Source organism: Salvelinus namaycush, chromosome 3, assembly GCF_016432855.1.
Source record: "Salvelinus namaycush isolate Seneca chromosome 3, SaNama_1.0, whole genome shotgun sequence".
Classification (NCBI taxonomy): Eukaryota; Metazoa; Chordata; class Actinopteri; order Salmoniformes; family Salmonidae; genus Salvelinus; species Salvelinus namaycush.
The window spans coordinates 29,291,939-29,313,899 of NC_052309.1; the positions used below are offsets into that span (position 1 = coordinate 29,291,939).

General features: G+C 41.3%; 1 protein-coding gene across 1 annotated transcript; it reads left to right on the top strand.

Moving 5' to 3' along the window:
• Window positions 1-427: 427 nt before the first annotated feature.
• Window positions 428-21,350, top strand: wnt11 (wingless-type MMTV integration site family, member 11). The gene is made up of 6 exons (XM_038988932.1): window positions 428-612; window positions 2,071-2,266; window positions 3,878-4,122; window positions 6,473-6,750; window positions 12,969-13,261; window positions 20,253-21,350. The coding sequence occupies exons 2-6, from the start codon at window positions 2,184-2,186 to the stop codon at window positions 20,425-20,427; spliced, it is 1,074 nt and encodes a 357-aa protein (XP_038844860.1). The 5' UTR covers window positions 428-612; window positions 2,071-2,183; the 3' UTR covers window positions 20,428-21,350.
• Window positions 21,351-21,961: the final 611 nt, after the last annotated feature.

A 21,961-nucleotide genomic window follows, 5' to 3' on the forward strand; every position in this document is an offset into this window, starting at 1 on the left:
GTTTTTCATATTTCTTATATGTTTCTTTCTAGTATTACTTTGTTATTTATTATTGCATTGTCGGGTTTTGAATTTGCAAGAAAGGCATTTCACTGTACTTGTGTGTGTGTGACATTAAAACTTGAAACTATTCGTGGTTTCTATTATATATTAGACTATTATCATTATTGTGAGCATTAGTGTTGGGGGCAACCTAGAAAATAAAACTGCGAAAATATATAGCAAAAACTATAGCACAACTGGTTAAAATTATCTAACATGTAGAGCAAGATTGGACAATGACAGTGTGGGTATCTTACGTCTCTCCTTGGAAGTCCAAATTCAACCCGTTTTGTTATGCTAATTGTGCCTGACATCACCAGTGAGATCAAAGCGGCGCAGGAGTACTTATGAGTTGAGGCTGCCCCACTGCCATGAGTCCAACACATTCCGCAGCGAGAGGCACTGCACGCTGAATAACCTGCGAGAGAGAAGAGGTAGCCACTGTTGCTGGGGAGTAAACGATGCTTACTTCTTTGGATTCATTTGAATTGCGAAATTGTGGATTTATACGAATTTGTGGAGGATTTTGAATTCAAAAGGATATTACACTGACACGAATCATCATTAAAGGTGAGGAGCAATGGTCTAGTTTCATGACATGACTGTCAAAGTCTAAAGTTATCGATGACATGCTTATTTTCAGAGTTTGATAGCTTTTAATTGGTTGAACACGAACTAGGCTATTTAAAGATTAGGCTACTATATATCTGATTTTAGTTTGGATAGATAATATCCCAGATATTTTCGAATAAGGACTCGAGTGTAGGCAACCTTATTAACTTGAACGTGACTCAAACTACATTTTAAGAGTAGCTTTATTTACCTATTGTTCCTACTGCGACTGAATAGAGGTAGAAGGCTATAATAACAAGGAGACAGCTTCAAACATGCAGATAGAGGGGAATTTGAAAGAGAACGATGTGGAATAAAGTTCCAATGTTTAGGTTTAGTGGCTGATACGGCTTTATTATACAACGGGAATTTAATAGATATTTGTTGAAGGTGATCATGGGCAGAACTATTCATTTCATTGACAGTTCCACCCCACACAAAATACCAATGTAACCTCTGCATGCATAGAGTGGTTTCCCTCGCATAAACCCAATGTACCTTATATAAAATGGGAGATCGGGACAAATGGAACTACCACAACTTTAAGGTTTTGTGAAGAAATGTTAAATATCTTTAAATGTTTAAGTGTTGAATAAATGTTTTTAATGTAAAATCGGATATTCTTATCTAAACTGATTGCCTGCTGGTAGTTGATTGCTTGCTAACCGTTATACCACATGTGCTGTAGCTGACATTTCCAAAGGGTCTGATGTTGAGCTCCCGTACAGCGTAGCCAATTTAGATCACAATTCGCAACATGTATATAAATTAGGCTGTAGGTTTGTATTACCCACATGGTTAGAGATGCTTCGGAAGATTTGCAACATGGTGAAAATAGAGTGAAATAATGGTGTTATTATACTGTCTTATTATTTGTGTTGATGAGACGTATTAAGCAACTATTATTTCCACTTTAAATATCACTATAATCAGTGAGATGAGTGTTTTGTTTGGGGCATAAAATTAAAGTTATTTTCAAAGAGTTTCCTTATCATCACACGACAATTAAAAACCCTATCAGATGGAGGTAATGCCCTGTACAAGTACAACCTGTCTGCTGTAGGGTAGTGTGCTCTGCTGGTGTGTTGTTGCCATCCACTGATCATATTACTATCTGAAATGTATCTGAAGTTAAGCAGAAATTACAATTCAGTTTGTGTGTGTGTGGGGGGGGGGGGGGGGGGATCTGTCAACTCTCAATAGCCCCTGCAGTGAGTGTTGTTGCGCCAGTGGGAAGGATGTGCACAAGAGTTCCACAATTAATACATTTCTTGAAATAGAGTTTTTCGATTTCCACTATACATAAGAAATGTGGCTGTGAACAAAACCATTATAGCATAGATTATCTTTTGACATTTTGTTTTGAATAGTGTGGAGTGTTCCTTTAATGGTGTATTTTTCTATTCCGCCAAACAGGGGAAAGAGGGGGAGACGGTGTCATGGCATTTGACTTGTGATTGCACCTATAAGAGCCTAAAAGCCAACAGCCACCTGCATTACTGTCATCTCTAAGTTGGAACACTATCATTATGAAGAAAACGTCTAACACCCTCCCACTCTGTCTGCTTACCATTCTGCTGCTGTCCCAGATCTGCTCCGGCATCAAATGGCTGTAAGGACCTTTTATTTTGTATTTTATGTGTGTGCATTTTTCCTTTTGCTTTACTGTTTATTGTGGCCTGTGTTGTGCTTAGGCAGTAAAACAGAAGCTGGGGCTCTCCAAGTCCTTCTTGTTTCCTACTGTATTTAATCTAAACCTGCAGAAAAATATAATATAATTTAACTTTATTGTCCCTCTGAGGATGAACATTTGCCACATTTTCTGCCGGTAAACTAAAAGAAAGGCTGTGCATTATTTCAGTCTAGGTTCTCAATTTGTCCCCTGATGAATGTTAATGAGAAGATTTGAACGGGAATTATGGAGTGAAAAATTAATCTGTTAGAACAGAGTACTCGAAAGCAACAAGCAGCTTGTGTGTTAAACATCATTATAACCAAGAGTGACATAATTTGGAAGTTTTTCCCTTAGACATACAAATTCCTCATTGACTTTGGTACATATTTTTCTTTGGTTCATAGATTGATTGACATTTTATGCCTGCACGTGATTTGGGATGTTTTTGTTTTACCATCTGTAGCATCTGAAACCTATGAGTGAGTTGTTGTAAGATTTCTATAGGCTATAACAGTCGAACAGCAAATGTGCCTCAGAGAGAGAGAGAGAGAGATGGAGATTGCATGACATTGTGCTAAATCCTATAGTAGAAAGGGTCTCTCCCAGCCTTGATATTTCTACGGGCCTGGATGTGAACCAGATGCAGCCATAAACACCTGTGAGCTCTGGGTTACCACGAGCACAGGGGAGTCTGTCACAACTTATCGTTGGGCATGGAGTGGCCACTCCCCTCACTCCTAATCCGTAACAGGCCTAAGTGCAGGAGGCACTGGCTGGTTCTCACGGAACTCTCTCTCCCTCGCAGTGCTGCTGCAAACATAGAAAACAGAGTCAGACACTGACTGGCCAGGTTCTCTGGTGGTTTTTCTATGAACTAATCTTCTGTTCTGTCTATGTGCAAATCAAGTATGTGTGCCCCCCTTTTAGATTTCGTAATCAGATGATTTATGCCAAACAAAATTCTCGGTAGAATGCAATCCTTTTAACAATGAAGAATGTAAATGATGATAGATGGATAGATGTAGTGCTGTCAGTTAGATCTGGGTCAGGCTTTTTGCCAATGATGAATTAATAATTTGGCATGTTCTGGAACCTCCTCTGCTGAACTAAATCAGGAGAATAGTCTGATGCCAAGCTGTGGTCTGTTATGTTTTACCTGTTCGTGACTTCTTGAGAGATTGTCAATGGCATCCTGTCTCTGGTATTTTTGTATCTTCCAAGTCAAGTGGTACGAATGCCAAAAATGTCAAAAGTTCCAACAGTTCTGATAATCTGTTTGATTGGTTCAAAACATGTTTGAAGCGCAATGGTTCAGTATGTATCGTAACTATAGTTATGGGCCTAAAAATGTATGTATGTTAGAAGTGAGAAAATTACTTTCAGCTATGGCATCGGCTTTTGCATTCATAAAATCATGTCATATTTCATATCAAAAACCTGAAATATTTTGATCTTGGAATTTTTCAGATGACATTCTTGCAGTATAGAAACCTCTGAGTTGAAGCCATCATAATGAAGTACTTATAATTACATCTGTTTCTGTTCCAGGGCCCTATCTCACACACCCACGTCCTTACACATCAACCAGACCCAGCACTGCAAGCTGCTGCCCGGCCTGGTGTCGTCACAAGCCCAACTGTGTCGGAGCAACCTGGAGCTCATGCAGACCATAATCTCCGCAGCCCGCGAGGTCAAGAAGACCTGCCAGAAGACCTTTGCTGATATGCGCTGGAACTGTTCCTCTATTGATATCCCCAGTGACTCCTCGAGGTATCGTCCAGATCTTGACAGAGGTAGGCCTACTAGTCACAATCTAGGGGAGACCGGGGTTGGTTGTCACACTTTTTACTCTTGTGTGTATTTCTCAGCACCAGTATATCTTAAAAGGCTATTTTCAATATTAGGAGAAAGACCAAGGTATTGGGTTGAAATGGGGACCCTCATATCTTATTCCAGCATGGAGTTCTAAGCCATCAAACACACTCTGTCCACCTGTGACAACCAGCCCCATCGCGGGATAGGATGTCACACAGTATGTTGTTGGTTATCACAATGTTTGCTAGTAGCTTATTCTTTTGTAACAGGAAATGAAGCAATATAGCATACAGCATCTTAGAAATAGCCTTTCTTTGAACTAAAGATATTTCTAACAAATTCAACATTTTATGCCATGAGAAAAACATATGACATTTTGAGTAAATTTGGGTGTGTATGTGTTTGTTTGCACAAGCATGTGTGTGTGTGTGTGTGTGTGGGGGGGGTGACATAAAAAATATATGTGTGAGAGAGCGGCAACGAAGGGAACTTTTTATAGCACAAGCACAAAAGAGCTTGGGATTTATTATAATGGAGTTGATAGTGACAACCAACTCCAATGCCAATAAAGATGTTAGTTACTACATGGCTGGACCTTGGAACTCAGAAAAGAGGTTTGAAATATAGCTCTCCCTTTCCTCTTTTCAACAAACATAATTGTTCATGGATACTCCCATAATTAAAACAAAAAAAGTAAAGAAAACACAAATTCTCCTAACCTCAATGTTTTGACATGCTGACATGAATTGACCAGGTGGATAGGTTCTTTCAAAGAATGCACACATGTTAACCTTACCAATATTGCACAGTGCCATTTAGATTGTCCTTGAGCTGTTCTTGTCTATTAATTATATGTATTATGTCATGTTTTATGTTTTGTGTGGACCCCAGGAAGAGTAGCTGCTGCTTCAGCAGTAACTAATGGGGATCCTAATAAAATGCCAAATACAAAAACCCGTGAGACAACAAACCCCAGTCTCCCCTACTGTTTATGGTGCTGTGAGATCAATTGATTGAAATGGTGGTGTGAGATCCATTGTGCTAGGTGTGCAACCTAAACGTTTTTTTTCAATAGAACTAGGAGTGATCATCTCAGACCAAATTATCAGCACAGTAGAAACTCTGTGTCCTTGGTGGGATTCAAAAAGCTAATTCAAGTGTTGCAGGAGATCATTTACAAGCGAGAGTTTAAAGCCTTAATCATCGTCCTTGGGGGTCTTTTGTGCTCTGAGGGCAGAGCAGACTGGGCCAAGCAAAGGCTACCATTCTTCTTTGTGTCCCCTTGAAAGAAAGAAAATTGTCCTTTATCACCCTAGCCACCCACCTCCCTAATATCCGTGCTACAAAGTCCTTCTCTTTATGTTCCAAGTACTTGATGTGGTTGTCTTCATAGCTTAACAGTGCCTTGACTCTCTTTTGTGGCACAATAGATTCCATTATGTAAGAGGTATTTTCAGATGACATTTTTGAGTTGGACAGTGACTATTAGAAGGGATCTAGACATCTTTTTTTGTGACAACTCATCCTTCTCAGTTTTAAATCCCTTTTACGTCACACATTACCTACACGAATCTAGTTTTCTATAGTAATGCAAGATGTTAAATATTATCAGCGAACTCAACTGAACATACGTCGTATGAATAGGCAGGCTCTTAGTTGCTCCTTCCAGTACAAAGCATTAGTAATGTATACAGTACGTGCCTACAGATTTTGATCGATCATTGTCTCATTATATGCACACTCCTTTCAGTGATTTGTCTGAGTCTTTCCATGTTCTGTACTTCTACTTTGATGGGTTTATTTCCATTGCCAAAGGGATCTTTGCTGAGCCAGGCAGAGCCAATGTCAGTTCCAGTTTTACTGAGTTTGGGTGCAGATATATATATATAAAACACAACAAAGAGCTGGCTCCTAATCAAAGATTTAAGGAGATAGCTCCATGATGATACGCCTCAGGAGAAGACAAGCTCCATCTGTCAACTGTTAGACCAGTCTTGAGAAGCCACTGGCCAACAATAAAATAGTGGTCTTCTTCATACAGGGATGTTTTTGTGGTATGGCTGGTTCTTCCTGTCTCCTACCTCCATCGTTCAGCATTGACATATCTGCCCTCTGTGTGTACACACTTCATCACCTACATTAGATCCATATGATCCACTCCGGCTGTATAACCATATCTGTCTAGTGACTATCTCATGTTACTCTTACTGCGGTTTCACTTGGCAAACTGTTCGATGATACAATAGATAAAGGTTAGATTCTACTACAAAAATTATACTCACTGAGGTATTTTCCCTCACTCAAAAGGCCTTGTCTTGTTCCAAACAGGCACGAGGGAGTCAGCGTTTGTGTATGCCTTGTCTGCGGCGGCCATCAGCCACACCATAGCGCAGGCGTGCACGTCGGGGGACCTGCGCCTGTGTTCGTGCGGCCCCATCCCCGGGGAGATCCCTGAGCCGGGCTACCGCTGGGGCGGATGTGCAGACAACCTGCACTATGGCCTGGTCATGGGCTCCAAGTTCTCTGACGCCCCCATGAAGATGAAGAAGGCAGGCTCCCACGCCAACAAGCTGATGCATCTGCACAACAGTGAAGTGGGGAGACAGGTACAAAGTAATCTTATTATCACAGATCACTGATACTGATACTACATACTGTTCATTCTATGTAGTAGTATTCAGAGGTGGGACAAAGTCACTATTATTTGAGTCACGAGCAAGTCACAAGATCTGAGTCTCAAGTCGAGTCCCAAGTAGAACGAGTCGAGTCTCGAGTAAAATCTAAGTCATGCATTCCAAGAACAATTCAAGTCGAGTCAAGTCACACGTTTTTTCAAGTCAAGTCTCAAGTCAAGTAAAAAAATAAAACCTATACATGAAGTGACTGTTGAGACTATTGAGACTTCCAAACAGCCCTTTTCATTATTTTGTCTATAACACATTTTGATTATGTTATAATATATTTTGCAACTAATTCCAAATGCAAGCTTCATAATGTAAGTAAATTATACATTTCAAGCAGTTTTGACATACCAACAGAACAGTAGCTAGGCCTATGCTAGTCATTTATGACTGATGCCCCATTGCTGGTGAGCTTGCAAAGTAAACAGTTAATATTTTTGATCACCAAACAATATTTAGAGCTAGATATATATTTATGGCAATCTTCTCTCCCTAGCTAGCTTAGTGTTTGTCAAACGTTTTGACTTGCAAGATCACAAAAAATAGTTGGTTAAAAGTTTGCGACCCACACACACACATGCCCGAGGTACATACGCTAACACGTGCACATAATCGCTGCGCAAATGTAGCCTGTCATTACAGCCATTACAACCATTCCAGTTAGCAGCCAATAACAACTAGGGATATTATGTCACTTCTCTGTAGTCCAGAGCAAGCAAAATACTGGCCACCTGTAAAAAGTGGAGGTTGCAGGATCGTCTGGAAAGCATTGTCTGTCTGCACTGCACGCTTAGTGCTTCACTTTGGAGGGCCGCCTGCCTGCCGAATGCTCGTTGCCACCTGAACTGGATAGCCCTTTTCTTCTTCACAAATACCGTAATTAAGTCGCCAGAATATGTTAAATTTTCATCCCATTATATTGAAGGCAGTGCGATGTTATAGCAAGCCTTAGACATGATATAGCCAGTAGCCACCCAAACTAGGACTATCTGAAATATGAACATGATCAATGAAATCGGCAGGTAGCCTATTATTGTTCGGGCAAAGATGCCTCCGTGGTTGATTTCTAACCTGTATATTATATGGATAAATAATATAAACGAAGGCCTACTGTGTTTTTGTCAGGCAAAACTGGAGAAAATAATGCAAATTCTTTCTGGTCACTAATCTCTGGATATGCGCGTTCGCCTTTGTGCGTCAATGCTGATGACTGGTCATTGGTCAACAATCAAGACCTGCAACTTTTTGGTTCTGAAGCACAGATGAGATGTTTTTGAGACAATCTTTTGGTATAATACCGTACGTAGGGTAGGTCTATATTAGAAACCAGATCAAACAGGCAAATATATATATGCATATGTAGCCTATTAAAATATGTAGGAAAAATATGTATTTTTCCCATTCAGCTTCATACTCGCGACCCCCCAAAACGCTCTCTCTTTGAGAACCACTGCGCTAGCTCTTCCGACCTGTGTTGATTAACAGTTTGCTGGTCCAATTCATTCACCAATCTGTTGCACGTTCTTTTGCATGTCGATGCTGCGGCTACTGTCTCTGGCTGCTTGGAGAGTAATCCACAGAGACTCTGTGCCACAAAATGAGTGAAAACATTTTACAAAACCTAGCCAGATAATTTCAAGTCATCAGTCTCAAGTCAACGTCGAGTCACAAGTCTTAACTCTTGTGTGGTGTTCATGTTTTTGTTATTCACCCAATGAATGGACCCACAATATTATTGGGTTTTTAAAACAATACAGCCATAACAATTTACATAAAAATACTTAATACTTAGATGTTGACTTATATAAATTACAAGCAATATAGACAGCATACATATCAATAAAGTGCTATTTGTTTTTTTTAAATAAAATTGAATTTTTGTGAACAGAAATCTATTTTTATCAAGACATGGGTGGAATAAATCATGTTTATCTTGAACAAATATAAATTAAACAAGGTTTGCATCACTATTGATGTTTATTGCTTTGAACTGAACAAATTGAAAGGACACATTTTTCAGTATTTTATGGAAATGATAAATGAACACAAATTAAGGCCAGTCTACACCCCATATGAGGGACAGAGTTTTACTGTGTGTGTGTAGCAAATGTATTTCTTGCACTTGATGGATGTGTACTGTGTCTTCCTGTCCTTCCTGTCCTTCTTCCACACACATCGCAGCGCTTCTTCTTGTTGCTACCGGCTGCAATCTACAATGATGAAAACACAGTTCAGGAATTTTACTAACATCTCACTCACTCACATATATAGTTACAGCAGGCCAAGATAGGAGAGTCAGACACACATGCAACAACATCACTCACACGTACTTCCGGTATTGGAGTTGGTTAGTTCTGTGTTTCGGGCAGATGGGGCACCAGCATCCTCCTCCTGAATCATCCTCACGATGGCTGCAGAAGCTGGGGTCCTTGGGATATGTTGCCTCCTCTAGATTTGAGGTCTTACCAATGCCTTGCCCAGCTCCTCAAGAAAGAGACGTCTCTTCAGCTTCCCTCTGTTCCAATCTGGGTTCAACGCCATCCAGATGACAAACTCGTTGTAAGCCGAGATGTCCAAGATGTTGAAGAATATCACAAGGGGCCAGCGTAGGGTTCTTCTTTTGTAGCTGTAACCAGCTAAATTCTCCACCCCTCCTTTTGTGGCATTGTAATCCATTATGGTTTCTGTTTTTTGAAGTTCCTGGCCACAGATTCTCCCATCCCTATGTAGCATACTCACGAGTACCACATTTGTGCCTTTCTTTGGCACGTAGGACACTAGGGACGAGTCGGCCTGAGGTGGGAGCTCTGGCTTGTTTTTTCATACTGTTCCTACCATCGTCAGCTTCCTCTTGAGGAACTCATGTCCCAGCTTGTGCGAAGTAAAAAAGTTATCGAATGTGATGTTGTGGCCACGGAGTCCCTGTGTCACATCCAGGACAACCCGCATCCCTTGGTTCTTCTCAGGGGCTCCTCCATCGGGCTTCCCTGTATACACTTGCAAGTTCCACGCATATGATGAAGCAGCATCACAAGCAGTCCAGATCTTGATTCAATATTTTGCGGGTTTAGACTGTATGTACTGCCTGAAGGGGCAGCAGCCCCTAAATGGCATAAGCTGCTCATCAACAGTAACGTTGGGCCAAGGGATGTAAAACAGGAGAAGGCAGTCCACCCACTTGTCCTACACTGACCTGATTGCAGCTAGCTTGTCTCTCTGCCGCCGAGCTGGTCTGGTGGCTCAGTTATCGAAAGCGGATAATCCTGGAAATAATGTGTACGTTTTCCAGAGACATTGTTGCACGGAAAAGTTATCTGCCAGTTTCTGCATTCCACAAGGATTCTGCGGATTTCCCATTGGATCTAAAAATGTAAATGAGTTTTGTCCATCTCCTTCCATCTCTCTCCAAAAACACACCTGCCCTCCAAATTAGTGCAGTCCAGAATGATTTTCTGGATGGTGTCTGGGATGAACAGTTCAAAAGAAGACTTTATGTCCTGCACATGAGTAACCGCCATCCGCGTCGGCCCTGGTTGCATCCTTGTCACATTAGCAGCCATGCGGGGTGGCTCATTCTTTGGACAAGAAGACCATTCAATGTCACCATTTTTTGACATCTATATTTCTCCTCCTGCAGGCTGCTGACGAGCTGGTTGCCCACGGGCTGGCTGCTGATGGGCTGGTTCTGGGGCTGGCTGAGGGTCAATCTCATCCTCTTCTTCCAACTCACTGTCAGACTCCGAATTGACAGAGACTTGATCCTCATATTCTGAAATGTCTTCATCTTCCAAAGTGGAAGACGCTCCTTCCACACTACTGTAGCTTCTCTCTCTGCAAAAATTATTTCTAAGGCCCTCTGAGCAGAGATTATTTTTGCCATATTGATTGATTGTGGTAAGGAGCTACAATGTATCAGACTAATGTATTATAATAACATTGTGCAGGTTCCCTCAAGACAATGTGTAGTTTCACACACTACAAATGGTAAAGAGTGCGAGAATAGCGGGATACAGGCAGACAGGCAGGGAGAGAGCCAGGTTAGGAGGAGGAAGACAGAGTGAAGGCACACAGTAAACCTTTTGGTTGAATTTTTACTTGTTTTCACCTACACAAACACTTTTCCACACTTTTATTACCCTCGGGTCCAGTGGACCCGAACACCACACAAGGGTTAAGGCTAGTAGTAGTAGTAGTAGTAGTAGTAGTAGTAGTAGTAGTAGTAGTAGTAGTAGTAGTAGTAGTAGTAGTAGTAGCAGTAGCAGTAGAGGTAGCAGTAGTAGTTTGGCTTGAAAGATGGATATATGGATGACTATTTGAGCATACTGAGCAATCGTAAATGAGGATATGAGGATATGACAAATTCAGCTTTCATTTGTATACAATGTGTTTGTTTCCAAACACAAGTAAATAAGTAGACTTATGTGTATAAAATGAATAAAATTTTATAAAATGAAAGTGAAATAAAGCCACTATTGGTTATTGGCTGATAATGTGGATGATTAGGGTTCTATCCAATTGGATATGATGTTCAACTAAAGAAACCCACAGGACAATTCGGGAAAGTATTCAGACCCCTTGAGTTTTTCCACATTTTGTTACATTACAGCCTTATCCTGAAATAGATTAAATAATGTTTTCCCTCATCAATCTACACACAATAACCCATAATGAAAAAGCAACAAAAAAACTGAAATATAACATTTACATAAGTATTCAGACCCTTTACTCAGTACTTTGTTAAAGCACCTTCTCTGCAGATCCTCTCAAGCTCGGTCAGGTTGGATGGGGAGCGTCGCTGCACAGCTATTTTCAGGTCTCTCCAGAGATGTTTGATCGGGTTCAAGTCCAGGCTGGGCCACTCAAGGTCATTCAGAGACTCCTGCATTGTCTTGGCTGTGTGCTTAGGGTCGTTGTCCTATTGGAAGGTGAACCTTCACCCCAGGCTGAGGTCCTGAGCGCTCTGGAACATGGTTTCATCAAGGATTTCTATGTACTTTGCTCTGTTCATCTTTCCCTCGATCCTGACTAGTTTCCCAGTCCCTGCTACTGAAAAACATCCCAACAACATTATGCTTCCGCCACCATGCTTCACCGTAGGAATGGTGCCAGGTTCCCTCCATACGTGACACTTCGTATTCAGGCCAAAGAGTTCAATCTTGGTGTCATCAGACCAGAGAATCTTGCTTGTCATGGTCTGAGAGTCCTTTAGGTGTCCCTTGGCAAACTCCTAGCGGGCTGTCCATGTGCCTTTTAGGAGGTGTGAGGAGTGACTTCCATCTGGCCACTCTACCATAAATGCCTGATTAGTGGAGTGCTACAGAGATGGTTGTCCTTCTGGAAGGTTCTCCCATCTCCACAGAGGAACTCTGGAGATCTGTCAGAGTGACCATCTGGTTCTTGGTCACCTCCCTGACCAAGGCCCTTCTCCCCCGATTGCTCAGTTTTGCCGGGCGGCCAGCTCTAGGAAGAGTCTTGGTGGTTCCAAACTTCTTACATTTAAGAATGATGGAGGCCAGTTTGTTCTTGGGGTCCTTCAAGGCTTCAGAAATATTTTGCTACCCTTCCCCAGATCTGTGCCTCGACACAATCTTGTCTCGGAGCTCTACGGACAATTCCTTCAGCCTCATGGCTTGGTTTTTGCTCTGAAATTCTCTGTCAACTGTGGGACCTTATATAGACAGGTGTGTGCCTTTCCAAATCATGTCCAATCAATTGAATTTACTACATGTGGACTCCAATCAAGTTGTAGAAACCTCTCAAGGATGATCAATGGAAACAGGATGCACCTTACTTCAATTTCGATTCTCATAGCAAAGGGTCTGAATACTTATGCAAATAAGGTATTTCTGTTGATTTTTTTTTGTAATTTTCAAACATATCTAAAAACCTGTTTTTGCTTTCTAATTATGGGGTATTGTGTGTAGATTAATGAGGGAAAAAACAATTTAATACATTTTAGAATAAAGCTGTAATGTAACAAAATATGTAAAAGGTCAAGGGGTCTGAATACTTTCCGAATGCACTGTATATAGCTCTTTTCAGGGCCTATAACTGTAAATCAATCCCTTTGTGCAATCTTTGACATATTTTCTGCTATAGCATTTGCCTCAATAGTAACAGTGTTTTACGTTCACGTCCTCCAGGCCCTGAGAGATGCGCTGGTGATGAAGTGTAAGTGTCACGGTGTGTCTGGCTCCTGCTCCATACGGACCTGCTGGAGAGGCCTGCAGGACCTGAAGGACATCGCCATTGACCTGAAGACCAAGTACCTGTCAGCCACTAAGGTGGTGCACAGACCCATGGGTACACGCAAGCAGCTGGTCCCCAAGGACATTGACATCAGGCCGGTCAGAGAGAACGAACTGGTCTACCTGCAGAGCTCTCCGGACTTCTGTGCCAAGAACGACAAGCTGGGTTCAGTCGGCACCCAGGACAGGTGAGACTGTTACAGGAACTGTGTGTGTGCGCGCGTGTGTGTGTGCGCGCGTGTGTGTGTGTGCGCGCGTGTGTGTGTGCGCGCGTGTGTGTGTGCGCGTGTGTGTGTGTGTGCGTGTGTGTGTGTGTGTGTATGTGTATGTATGTGTGTATTTGAGGCAGCTACATTAAGGCAGCTATATACAATTTTAAATATTACATGACATTACATTTCATAACACTTTTCACAACACATTAAGTGCCACTAATCTACAATACAAAATCCATGTGTACGAGCCCTATTCTGAGCCAATTTAAATATTCTAATGTTATATTAATAACTCTATTGTCCCATTAAATGCAAATGTTATCGAAAATCGAATCAAACACTTCATGAGAGCCCATGAGCTCATGTTGCACAACATTTCTATAGACTATGCAATTATGAGAGAAACAGAGTGATGGCTATATTTATTTCTCAACTTTCATAATATTAAGCAAATATTAAGCACATTGCTTATCTTTACAACAGGAGTATAGCCTACCTGGCTGGCATGAAAATGAACTACAGGAAAGCATCCTCCATTTGCTATTTAAGTGCATAGATGACATGTATTTTTTCCCGCTGCCTCTGTTTCGATACAGGTGCATGATAATGGCCCATTTTAAATCAAAACGAATTTCACACATATATTATTTAGTACATGTAAAGACAAGATTAAATCAAGAATAAACTGATGGGTGACAATATTAGCCTATCAATTGTGAATTATATACTACCACTTGTGAATGATACCCAGCTTTCTTTTGTGACTTTTTAGAATCACAGTCGCACACCTCATGTAGCCTAGACCATAGGCCTATATGTTTTGATAAGTGGCCAAATAACTTCTTAAAATGAAGCACATTAATACTCTTTACAAGGGATGTAGAGCTTAACTGTCATACATACATATGCAGCGCGTGAGTTTCAAGTTTGGGGAACATCATTTTCACCATAAAAAAACAGCTTTATAATAAAAGCATTACATGCATAATCACCTTTGTGGTCACTTTTGATTATGGTGTTTTCCCGCTAATGGAACATTCATGCTTACAGCATTGATGGGCTTATAATGTGAAGAAATAGCCTAATAGTTTATTAAAATTTTAAGCTAAATGTTCTGATCTGTTGCATCAGCCACATTGCCTAAAAAAAATGTTGGGGATGCTAGTGGTTGTATTAATTTGGGATCTATCGCATCCCACGACTGTCCCAGACTATATTTGGAATATTTATTTCTCGCACAAAATAGAATAGGTCAACTTTTGTACTATCGGGGATAGTAGACTGACATAGGCTAGTGCTTTTGATGTTTGTTAGACCTACTCATCTTGTTGGCTGACGAAAAGTAAATGAGGACAGTTCTTCCAATATCTTCAATATGCAACTCGGAATTGGATAAGGATGCTCGCAGTTGCGTCCCCGATGTGTCTGTCTTCACTTGTAGCCTGTGAGAAAGACCCAATCACGTGATGGAGAACCGTGTGAGTGAGATGAGAGGTGCTTCTGAGCAGGCAGCACTCAGGGAGAAGGGCTGCAAAAGGCATGTCTTTTTTAGGTTGCATTATGACCACACAAAGGGAATGCCGCCGGGAAATTCGAGGCATTATCAAGTGCTTCTCAAATTGTGAATGAGAGACTGACGAAGTGTGTACAGTCTGCGCAAAAAAACAAAGCAGAGCTCATGCCTTTCAAGCTACTTTTTTCAAATCATCATTAGAGTCGCATCATGCAGCCTTGCAATGTATTAAAAATCTAAACTTATAGCCCAAAGTTTGTAGAACAATTGAAGTTACATTTAATAACTCTAAATTAAGCATAAAGGAGTACCTCTTTCTTTGTTAACCGACCAACACAGAATAGCCGCATGTGCGCAGTCCCTCAAATCGTTTGGGTGAAAATGTCCTTTCTTTTTTATTCAGCTTTGTTTAATTGTATTATTCATACTATAAAATAATGCCACGGAATTCTAAGCAAATCTTGTCTGCTAAATGAACTAGTGTAGCCCACAGCCATTTGGCATAGCCAGATCAGGACCTAACATAAGGACAACTCAGAGTATGCTATCCTGTTCTTCTGAAATAGACTACATTTTCTTCATATCATGTTTCTTTAGAGCTGTCTAAAATACATAATGGATTCATTGTGAAGGTGTAGGCTATATTACATGGGTTTATTAGACTTTTTAAAATGTGGATGTTCCAAAGGTCTGCATCATGTGTAGAAGCCAGTAGATGCTAAATGTGTTTATGTTAATTAACGGTCAATTACCGTGAGACCGTCAGTTATTTGCTTGACAATTACAGGCTGACAAAATTTTGTGACCGCCACAGCCCTAATGTCATGGGTGGAGCATTGTGAAAGAATATACAGCCTGATCTTATGTAAATCCGGAACATTCACATTACTATGATATGTCACGTTTGGTATGGTTACATAACACAGAAGGTTACTTATAACGTGAATGTCTAGCAACCCAAAGGTTGCATGTTCGAATCTCATCACGGACAACTTCAGCATTTTAGTCAATTAACAAGCTTGCAACTACTTACTACTTTTTAGCTACTTTGCAACTACTTAGCATGTTAGCTAACCCTTCCCCTAACCCTAACCTTAACCCTTTAACCTAACTCCTAACCCTAACCTTAACCCTAACCTAACCCTAACCTTAACCCCCAACCCCTAGCCTAGCTAACATTAGCCATCTAGCTAACGTTAGCATTAGCCACCTAGCTAACGTTACCGACAACAAATTAGAATATGTAACATATCATATGTTTTGGAAATTCACAACATATTGTAAGAATTCCAATTCGTAACATATTGTATGAATTGCAATTCGGGAAACATATCATACGAATTGTAATTCGGAGCATATCATACCAAATGGATAAATTAATAAATACCTTGAGAATTGTAACATATCATACTAATTGGAGTGTCCCGAATATACATTTACTATGTTACGTCTACCCCTAAATCCAGGTTGTAATATAGAACCTAAAAAAATCATAGCTACTCTTTTGTGAAAGCTCTACATACTCAGTATGTTGGCCTGGCTCTGCCTGGTTCCTGCTTCACGGCAGTGCAGCTAACATTTAGGAAATGACCAATCCTGTTTGTTTTCTCAAGCGGGGAGTTCGTCCAGGATGTTGATTTAATTAGCTGCCGCCCTCCCTGGTGGCAGGCACCATTTTGTTTTGAGAATCCCTGATAAATCAAGTGGTCCCTGAGATTGGCCTGTCTGTGGTATGTCTGAGCACGTGCCACTGACATGCCCATTGTGACTCGTGCCCTTGTGTTGCTATCAGACAGGGCTGAGTAATGTGGTTATTCTTAGAGCCTGAGTGCATTCAGCTGATATCGATTTGAGAGCACGACACAGAAGGAAACGGGTAATGGCCCCCAAAGATTAAACAAGATTCACTCTATTCATCTGAAGGTATTCATTAGGAAATATATGTTGCATGTTGTCAGTCGGACCACTGTGAGAACTTAGTGGGAAATAAGGGGTATTTTCTTTGTCTGGGGTAAAGGCCAGATACAGTTGAAATCGGAAGTTTACGTACACCTTAGCCAAATACATTTAAACTTCATTTTTCACAATTCCTGACATTTAATCCTAGTAAAAATTCCCTGTCTTAGGTCAGTTAGGATCCCAACTTTATTTTTAGAATGTGAAATGTCAGAATAATAGTAGAGCGAATGATTTATTTCAGCTTTTATTTCTTTCCCAGTGGGTCAAAAGTTTACATACAACTCAATTAGTATTTGGTAGCATTGCCTTTAAATTGTTTAACTTGGGTCAAACGTTTCGGGTAGCCTTCCGCAAAGCTTCGTGAATTTTGGCCCATTCCTCCTGACAGAGCTGGTGTAACTGAGTCAGGTTTGTAGGCCTCCATGCTCGCACACACTTCTTCAGTTCTGTCCACACATTTTCTATGTGATTGAGGTCAGGGCTTTGTGATGGCCACTCCAATACCTTGACATTGTTGTCCTTAAGCCATTTTGCCACAACTTTGGAAGTGTGCTTGGGGAAGACCCATTTGCGACCCAGCTTTAACTTCCTGACTGATGACTTGAGATGTTGCTTCAATATATCCACATAATTTTCCATTCTCATGAGGTCATCTATTTTGTGAAGTGCACCAGTCCCTTCTGCAGCAAAGCACCCCCACAACATGATGCTGCCACCCCCGTGCTTCACGGTTGGGATGGTGTTCTTCGGCTTGCAAGCCTCCCCCTTTTTCCTACAAACATAACGATGGTCATTATGGCCAAACAGTCCTATTTTTGTGTCATCAGACCAGAGGACATTTTTCCAAAAAGTACAATCTTTGTCCCCATGTGCAGTTGCAAAACCGTAGTCTGGCTTTTTTCTGGTGGTTTTGGAGCAGTGGCTTCTTCCTTGCTAAGCGGCCTTTCAGGTTATGTCGATATAGGGCTCGTTTTACTGTGGATATAGATACCTTTGTACCGGTTTCCTCCAGCATCTTCACAAGGTCCTTTGCTGTTGTTCTGGGATTGATTTTCGCACCAAAGTACGTCTCTAGGAGACAAAACGCGTCTCCTTCCTGAGAGGTATGACGGCTACGTGGTCCCATGGTGTTTATACTTGCATAATATTGTTTGTACAGATGAACGTGGTACCTTCAGGCATTTGGAAATTGCTCCCAGGGATGAACCAGACTTGTGGAGGTCTAAAAACAAATTCTGAGGTCTTGGCTAATTTCTATTGATTTTCCCATGATGTCAAGCAAAGAGGCACTGAGTTTGAAGGTAGGCCTGGAAATACATCCACAGGTACACCTCCAATTGACTCAAATGATGTCAATTAGCATATCAGAAGCTTCTAAAGCCATGACATAATTTTCTGGAATTTTCCAATCTGTTTAAAGGCACAGTCAACTTAGTGTATGTACATTTTTGACCCACTAGAATTGTGATACAGTGAATTATAAGTGAAATAATCTGTCTGTAAGCAATTGTTGGAAAAATTACTTGTGTCATGCACAAAGTAGATGTCCTAACCGAGTTGCCAAAACTATAGTTTGTTAACAAGAAATGTGTGGAGTGGTTGAAAAACAAGTTTTAATAACTCAAACCTAAGTGTATGTAAACTTCTGACTTCAACTGTATAAAGACCACCTACCTTCTACAAAACTGCGCTAGCCATATTTGGCAGCCTAGTGGGTTTTCTGCCTTTTGTATCTTTTGCCATGGATATTCATTTTAGTAGCGTAGCTAAATCTCTGCTGGGCTGCAGAAGATGTATGACACGTTTCAGTAAGGAGTAGGGTTCAGGGCTCTTGGAGCTGGAAACGCGGAACATTGAAAACAATTCATGCAAATGTCTCTTTAGGCCACTTAACAGATAACCTGAAGACATGCTCCGTGTCAGGTGCAGTCACTGTGCTCCATGCATCTGCTGTCCCCAACCTGATAAGGGGCCCATAACACATGGTCTATGGCATATATTCAGTGCTTTACGCTGAGTCACAAGGCATCACCAGCCTCCTGGGTGACTACGTGTGACGCTGATGTGCCGTGTGGTGTGTGTTTCCACGAGGGTCCCAGGGGTCTGGGGGATGTTTTAACCGCACCATCCCACACCTCCTCCTCCCCATCACATGGCCTCAGCACCATCCACCTCACTCCCACGATCCCTAGCCACTCCACAAGGGATAGTGCACTTTGTTTGACCCTGACGGAGCCGTGTTCAATGGTACACACTTGAGGGTGGCCTTATCTGTGTTTACCCTTCAAGTGAGTTCTAATCTCGCTACTCCTCGCCTTGGATATTTTTGACCCCGTTGATAATACCTGGAGTGTAATAGCAGCAAACATATGTAGCCTACTTCTTAGTAAAGGATAGAAATGTTGGAAGCCTCCTTCTGTAGAAAGCTGTCCAGTGATATACCTTGTAGCGACGTTCCTTGTGGGGTTAGAATGTGTTCTGTATTAATAAGAAATGCATAACAAGTTAAACCTCAATAACATCCCCAGAGCTGAGGGATGATCAGTATCTCAAAGGCAACAAGCGTTGTGGGTCTCACGAGGGACGGCACCATCGAAGGATGTTTTTGTTCAGAATTGGATTAGTAGCTCTGACTGAGACACACAGCTGTGTGAGAGCGATGTGGAGTTTACAGATGGTCATGTCCTTTTGATCCATTAACTTTACACCAGGCACCAGACTGAAAGGTCAGATTTTCTCTGACAAAACATATCTGTGTAGAGCTATTGTTAATTGGCCTGTCCCAAAGGCCACTATTGTAATGAGTCTGTCCTACTTTTCCCAATGACTCTAACTTCCCTCCCGCCCCTCCACCCCTTCCCTCCTCGTCCCTTCTCTGTGTCAGCAGGCTTCAGCCATCCTCTCAGTGTCTCTGTCTCTCACCAAGCTGGCCATTAACACTCTGGTATTATAAAACAATGCAATTATGTGGAGCGAGAGTGGTTTAAATAGAGGGAGGGCTCCCGTGTGTATTCACTGTGATTTATGATACGGCTATTCTCTGCTCACTTAAGATGCCCCCAGGCTTAAGAAAGGGTCCCAAGCGAAGCATTCTGTGCCCTAAGACAAAACACAAGGGGGAAATGTTTGGGTGAATGCACAATAAGCATTCGTCAAGCTCCCCCTTTTAGAGACATTTGTTAGGCTTGAGATGGTTTCGGAATTGTCCAAAACATTGGACAAAACGTTTTGGGGTTGATCTTTGAGAGAGGAACTCTTCTAAGGTCAATGGGGTTGTTTGAGGGGGGAATCTATTAGGGAGACTGGGTTTATGTGTATGTAAATGTTTTAGGGACCTTGAGGGCTTTCCATAAACCACAATGTATTACCAGTGTGTAGAATGGTTTGTTTTTTTCTCATTTGTTTGGGGGGCAGAATGAGTGTCATTTAGGAATGCAAAAAGTTCTCAAACATAGTTGTAACTTGTTCTCCCTTTCTGTCTGTTCATTCCAGGCAATGCAACAAGACGTCCATCGGCAGCGACAGCTGTGACATGATGTGCTGTGGGCGTGGCTACAACCCCTACACAGAGAAGCTGGTGGAGCGCTGCCACTGCAAGTACCACTGGTGCTGCTATGTCACATGTAAAAAGTGTGAGAGGATTGTGGAGAGATACGTCTGCAAATGAGTCCATGTTGTCTACTTCATCCACCCACCCACCCACCTAACCGCCCCACGTCTCTGGGCTGGGGCTACAGATAACCAAAGCACTACGTTACCAAGAAGGCTTACTTTTGTCTTAAGCTTTAGCATGTATATTTTGACAAGGAAGTGTTTATTTTTGTTCATTCTTTTTAATTAAACTCTGACTCACAAGCTGGACTTAAAACCTTTTCCATTTTACGAACGTGGACACATGGGTGTTGTGACAATGCCTATCGGTTTACGTGAAGACCACCGTCCTCAAGGATTTTTTCTTTCCTTTCATAAATGTGCATTACACTTGCCGTACTCGGATATCAAATGTCTATTTTCGTATATACTTTTATTAAAATAAATGATATTGGATTTGTTTTTTGAGGAGAGGGACTGTAGTCTCCTCGTTTGCTGTTGGGGGTATACTTCCAACCTCGTTCTGATGTTGACACTCACCGTTTACTTCAGAACCATTCCACGGAATTCAAAGGGTTCTGAAGGATCCATGGTGTTTTTCCTCAAATGGTAGTCCTTTTTTCAACAGAGAAAGACACTGAAAGAAAGAGAGGGAAATCGTGCTCAACACACAAAGGGAACTTAAAGTACTTTTAGTTGTGGAACTTTTTTAGTAACTGGTGTTGAACTCTTGAGCACTGGAGCTTGACTGGGGACTCGCCTGCAGACACACAGTTCTGTGTGCATCCTCAGGATAAGGACAAAGATCTCCCAGTGTTAGAAACAGCACATTATCCCTATAATGTCTGACATGCAGGTAGTCCAAAGCCTAACACTCAGAGCATGTGAACAGAACACATGGGTCTCTTTTAATGCCGTGTTATGATGAACCACTCTTATGTGGCTGTACATACTGTCTTTTTGTATGCTGAATTAAAGAAAGAAATATTTATAAACTAATTATAGACTCTTTAACAAGCTCTCAATTTTTTCCTTTCCCAAGACCGCAACTCATCATCATCATCATCATGGTGAATTTTCTTTTTGTAATTTAAAAGAAACTTGGCAAGAGAAATATGTAACCTCACAGGCTGGTGTTTTTGAAATAGACTAGCTATATTTCTTCCCCCCGAAGCATTACTGTAATTAATGACATCTCAAAGTGTTAAGAAAATAACAGTTTCACACAATGACCTGTGACTGTGAGATAAATGAGCACACTTGTAATGTGTTTTAGTGTTCAATCAGAAGGCCAATTGGGATCAACCTCTCAATTACAAAAACCCTGGGAAAGTGTTTGTTTGGACATTCTTCACTGTCACAAGGGCTATTAATTATGATTCTATCATGGGTTTAGCCTAACCCTCAAACAATCATCTGGATGAGGAGAGATATTGGATTGGGCTAAACTTCCAATTAAAAAACAAGGCAACAGTAAACATGTTGCTCCCCACCTTTCAGAGTTTGCATTTTCAATCTCTTGTTATAGCGCCACTATCTGACCAATCAGTGCAATTTTGTAAACAGCGGATCTCTATGGATAACACATCATTCACCCAAGTTTTGTAAAA

What these genes read in the sequence shown, in the direction of transcription:
- wnt11 (XM_038988932.1), top strand. Translation starts at nt 2,184, where the DNA reads ATGAAGAAAACGTCTAACACCCTCCCACTCTGTCTGCTTACCATTCTG. An exon ending in TGCTCCGGCATCAAATGGCT is followed by an intron (nt 2,267 to 3,877) that starts GTAAGGACCTTT and finishes TTTCTGTTCCAG; the next exon opens with GGCCCTATCTCACACACCCA. An exon ending in ACAGTGAAGTGGGGAGACAG is followed by an intron (nt 6,751 to 12,968) that starts GTACAAAGTAAT and finishes CACGTCCTCCAG; the next exon opens with GCCCTGAGAGATGCGCTGGT.